The 5,544-nt window shown below is 43.9% G+C and overlaps 1 protein-coding gene across 1 annotated transcript in view; it reads right to left on the bottom strand.

Annotated features, from left to right (window-relative positions):
• Positions 1 to 5,544, bottom strand: part of LOC108673635 (eukaryotic initiation factor 4A-I) — a 12,409-nt gene continuing 6,865 nt past the window's right edge. The window contains exons 6-9 of the mRNA XM_018161491.2: positions 4,787 to 4,917; positions 3,255 to 3,427; positions 1,972 to 2,085; positions 1 to 616 (exon numbers count right to left, since the gene is read on the bottom strand). Of these exons, the coding sequence (XP_018016980.1) occupies positions 416 to 616; positions 1,972 to 2,085; positions 3,255 to 3,427; positions 4,787 to 4,917 (619 nt within the window). The 3' untranslated portion in view covers positions 1 to 415. The remainder of the gene's footprint in view (positions 617 to 1,971; positions 2,086 to 3,254; positions 3,428 to 4,786; positions 4,918 to 5,544) is intronic.

Raw genomic sequence — 5,544 nt, 5'->3', positions numbered from 1 at the left:
TTAATTAAGACATTTACTTGCTAGGCGCGAAGCCTGAAAGAGAAATCGAGACGCCAATAAAACGTTCATGAGAACACGTCAACCCGCTCACTTAATATAACTTCGCAGACCACCTCGCACGGTACAGCGTCAGACAGCAATGGCAAAAATCTTGAAATGAGTGAAAAATCCACCTACATTTCATTTCATTTTGGCGATATACAAACTGTTAACTCGCACTGAATGGAAACGAATAAATAAAAAACACATACTAAGCAAATCAATTTATGGGACGTAAGAAGCGAACAACATTATGCCTTGGCCGCATGAAACATCAATTAGAGGTTAGTACCTTGCAACCTGTGGAAGCAAGTAAATTGAAGACAACTTTCAATTTCCCCCATGTGGCGACGTGGCAAGTCCCAGACATGGTATCTTAGATGAGATCTGCCACGTTGAGCGGCATCTGCTCGATGGAGGTGCGGTAGTGCTCCTCGATGTCGGCCAGCGTGCGATTGTCGTCGTTCGTGACAAAGTTGATGGCCACGCCCTTACGACCGAAGCGCCCGCCACGCCCGATGCGGTGAATGTAGTTCTCCCTGTTGGTCGGTAGGTCGTAGTTGATGACCAGCGACACCTGACGGACAAGGGAGAAGGTTATCACATGGTACAAGAAAATATTTTTCAAATGATCACCGAAATGTAAAAAAAACTCTTTTCAAAGACTTCATGACGCAGAGCTTTCCTATGACGCTGTCATAGGCTCCTAGGTGACAAGGACAGGGACCAGGGTTACAACGCAGGCAAGAAATACAAGTATCCTTATAACAGGTAGTGTGCCTAGGGGCTTTAGCCTTATTAATAAAACTGTATTTGTAGTGTGCCTAGGGGCCTTAGCCTTATCACTTAAGCTGTATTTGTAGAGTGTGCCTAGGGGCCTTAGTCTTATTACTTAAGCTGTATTTGTAGTATGTGCCTAGGGGCTTTAGCCTTATTAATTAAGCTGTATTTGTAGTGTGTGCCTAGGGGCTTTAGCCTTATTAATTAAGCTGTATTTGTAGTGTGTGCCTAGGGGCTTTAGCCTTTAGCCTTTGCCCGGAGATTGAATTAGGCCCAGTCACAACAAAACAAAATATACACAGATTCAACTAGGTACGATAACTGTAGCACAGTCAGAACCAATTAAATGTCTCACATTATTGACAATGTAAAAAACTTTGCATCTCCTTCATCATATGCAGAACCTAAATTGTGAGCTAAAAGGAGCAGGAAGGAATTGTTTGCCGTTCAATATAAGCCCACAATGCCAGGAGCATTACACAATAAGCACTACAGTGCACCACAAACAACAGTGCACCACAATAACAGTGCACCACAATAACAGTGCACCACAATAACAGTGCACCACAATCTAGGCGCAATACGGCAACTGGAAGGAGTCCAACGAACCTTTACTTCCAGGATCAGAGGGATGGAGATTTTTAACTACTGGGAGAGGTTACAGCGACTGAGTCTGTACTCACTGCAGAGGAGACGGGAGAGGTATGTCATTCTGTACACATGGAAATGATAACCGGAATGGTGCCAAACTTCGGGAGCGAGACCTTCAAGATTCAGACATATCACAACGAGAGAAGGGGGAGACTGTGCAAGATCCCTCCCCTGCGTAACAGATCCGCAATCAGATTTCAATCCCTGCAAGAAGGATCACTCTCTGTGGCAGGACCAAGGCTGTTCAACGCCCTACCAAGGGATCTAAGGGAGGGGGAGTTCACCCTGGAGACCTTCAAGAGACAGCTAGACGTGTTCCCGAGCACAATCCCAGATCGACCTCCCCTGCAACACTACCAGCGGCGAGAAGCAAGCAACAGCATCGTGCATCAGGTGGCCCAAATGAGGGCGGATGAACGATAATCAGAGGCGGCGATCCATCGTGGCCTGGGACTGCTATGTCCCAAACAAATACTAAGGATACTAAGTGCACTGCCTGACCTGCTGCACGTCAATGCCGCGGGCAAGGAGGTCGGTGGTGATGAGGACACGTGACGAGCCTGAGCGGAACTCGCGCATGATGACATCTCGCTCCTTCTGCGTCATGTCGCCGTGCTGCTCAACGGCCAATGATTACCATGCTGACTTAATAATTATTTTATTATGCTGACATTATTAGGTTAATTATTAAACCTAATAATGCTGGGTCAATTAATGGTAGAGATGAGTATTCAAGAGGCAAATATGCTGCATGGTTGGGTAATGCTAAACACAATACATCGATGTATGTTCAATGTACAATGCTGTATACATACATCGATTCTGCACATTCGTATACAATTCTAATAAAAAAAAATAAATAGATAAATCAATAAAAAAATAATCAGTGGTTGCTTTTATTCAGTACTGTGGCAGGCGACATTATAATAAATACGGTCAAGAGCTTGTAACTTTGTCAGCCAATCACAGACGGCACTTCAAGATAACCAACCAATCACAGACGAAATATCGGCCACTACGCATACATGCGCCGCTGTGTGCAATTGAGAAAATCTTAATGGAACGATCGCTGAATTAAATAACTGGACTTCAATACACAGCCTCATACGCGATTAATGTTGTGATTATAAATGAAGAAATAGAATAGTATGAAGAAATTATTATAGAATAAAATAAGAAGCAAATGCTGACCATAGAGGAGACAGTGAAAAAAAATTATTACATAAAAGTATAAGAATTAAATTTACAATAGTAACTAACAGTATAAAGAAACAATTAAATAATAGAATAAGAATCAAATGTCGACTATAGCAGAGACAGTGAAGTTACCTCTATAATAGAATGGTATAAATAAACAATTATATAATAGATTAATAATCAAATGCCCACCATAGCGGAGACAGTGAAGTTACCTCTATAATAGAATGGTATAAAGAAACAAATAATAGATTAATAATCAAATGCTGACCATAGCATAGACAGTGAAGTTACCTCTATAATAGAATGGTATAAAGAAACAAATAATAGATTAATAATCAAATGCTGACCATAGCGGAGACAGTGAAGTCACCTCTATAATAGAATGTTATAAAGAAACAAATAATAGATTAATAATAAAACGCTGACCATAGCGTAGACAGTGAAGTTACCTCTATAATAGAATGTTATAAAGAAACAAATAATAAATTAATAATAAAACGCTGACCATAGCGGAGACAGTGAAGTTACCTCTATAATAGAATGGTATAAAGAAACAAATAATATATTAATAATCAAATGCCCACCATAGCGGAGACAGTGAAGTCCTTCTGGTGCATCTTATCAGTGAGCCAGTCGACCTTCCTGCGCGTGTTGCAGAAGATGACGGCCTGAGTGATAGTGAGCGTCTCGTAGAGATCACAGAGCGTGTCTAGCTTCCAGTCCTCCTTCTCTACGTTCACGTAGAACTGCTTGATACCTGTGCGAGGGGGAGGGATGGTGAGCACAAACATGGGTGATGGTGAGCACAAACAGTGGGGATGGAGAGCACAAACAGTGGTGATGGTGAGCACAAACAGTGGGGATGGTGAGCACAAACAGTGGTGATGGTGAGCACAAACAGTGGTGATGGTGAGCACAAACAGTGGTGATGGTGAGCACAAACAGTGGTGATGGTGAGCACAAACAGGAGTGATGGTGAGCACAAACAGTGGTGATGGTGAGCACAAACAGTGGTGATGGTGAGCACAAACAGTGGGGATGGTGAGCACAAACAGTGGGGATGGTGAGCACAAACAGTGGTGATGGTGAGCACAAACAGTGGTGATGGTGAGCACAAACAGTGGGGAGGATGGTGAGCACAAACAGTGGTGATGGTGAGCACAAACAGTGGGGATGGTGAGCACAAACAGTGGTGACTGTCTCTTATACACATCTGGGCTCATGAATAGCTCTGAGTCCGCCATGACTGCATACCCCCTACCAGCTTGGCGTCTGCATTGCAACTGAAGATACTGATACTGTGATACAGATACAGCTGTCTCTTATACACATCTAGATGTGTATAAGAGACAGGTTCTATTTTGTGCAGTCTTCTGTTTTGTTCAAAAGTTTCATTATCGTTGAAATGCAGCATTCGCAGAAGGAGAAAAAATCGACTTCTAGTAATATTTCTTTTCACAAAATCATAGGCATAAAGTGTTTTCTTTGACCAATAGCATTCCATACTTGGCATGTTGACAAGGCCCATAGAGATCATGATGCCAAGAAACCTTCTTATTTCTTCATTATTTGTCGGTTTCCACTCTGATAGAAGTGACTTCCTAGTCACTCTTTGACTTTCAAGAACTTGCTCTGCATATCTATTTGTTTCCTGAACAATATGTGATATAACATCATCAGTTACAAACAATTTGAAGGCATCAATAGGTGAAACAGTTCCATCTGCTTCAGAAGGTACAGGTTGTACTAATAGCTGTCTCTTATACACATCTAGATGTGTATAAGAGACAGCAGTGGTGGTGGTGAGCACAAACAGTGGGGATGGTGGGCACAAACAGGGGTGATGGTGAGCACAAACAGGGGGGATGGTGAGCACAAACAGGGGGGTGGTGAGCACAAACAGGATTAATAGTGAATTACTTGATATTTGCAAAAACATAAAGCTTAATTTACCGTTTCTTTAGTAATCCTTACCACAACGCAACACACAACACCATCAGCGCCCACTAAAGATAGTAAATATATGCTGATGAGTAAACTAATAACGTATTACATTGCGTTATGCATGTTATTTCATTAATGTTTACAATTAATTACAAGTTATTTTATTGGTCACCTTCAAGCGTAAGTTCCTCCTTCTTGACGAGGATCGTCTTGGGGTCGCGCATGAACTTCTTGGTGACCTCCAGCACCTCCTGGGGCATGGTGGCTGACAGCAGCACCACCTGCACCTCAGACGGGAGGTACCTGAGTAAACAGGTGGTGTTAAAGACAAGCTACTGGGGCATGGTGGCTGACAGCAGCACCACCTGCACCTCAGACGGGAGGTACCTGAGTAAACAGGTGGTGTTAACAACAAGCTACTGGGGCATGGTGGCTGACAGCAGCACCACCTGCACCTCAGACGGGAGGTACCTGAGTAAACAGGTGGTGTTAAAGACAAGCTACTGGGGCATGGTGGCTGACAGCACCACCTGCACCTCAGACGGGAGGTACCTGAGTAAACAGGTGGTGTTAAAGACAAGCTACTGGGGCATGGTGGCTGACAGCACCACCTGCACCTCAGACGGGAGGTACCTGAGTAAACAGGTGGTGTTAAAGACAAGCTACTGGGGCATGGTGGCTGACAGCAGCACCACCTGCACCTCAGACGGGAGGTACCTGAGTAAACAGGTGGTGTTAACAACAAGCTACTGGGGCATGGTGGCTGACAGCAGCACCACCTGCACCTCAGACGGGAGGTACCTGAGTAAACAGGTGGTGTTAAAGACAAGCTACTGGGGCATGGTGGCTGACAGCACCACCTGCACCTCAGACGGGAGGTACCTGAGTAAACAGGTGGTGTTAAAGACAAGCTACTGGGGCATGGTGGCT

This window comes from Hyalella azteca, unplaced genomic scaffold (assembly GCF_000764305.2).
Source record: "Hyalella azteca isolate HAZT.00-mixed unplaced genomic scaffold, Hazt_2.0.2 contig10617, whole genome shotgun sequence".
Classification (NCBI taxonomy): domain Eukaryota; kingdom Metazoa; phylum Arthropoda; class Malacostraca; order Amphipoda; family Hyalellidae; genus Hyalella; species Hyalella azteca.
The sequence above is the reverse complement of the archived record's forward strand: the minus strand, read 5'-3'. Positions and strand labels throughout refer to the sequence as shown.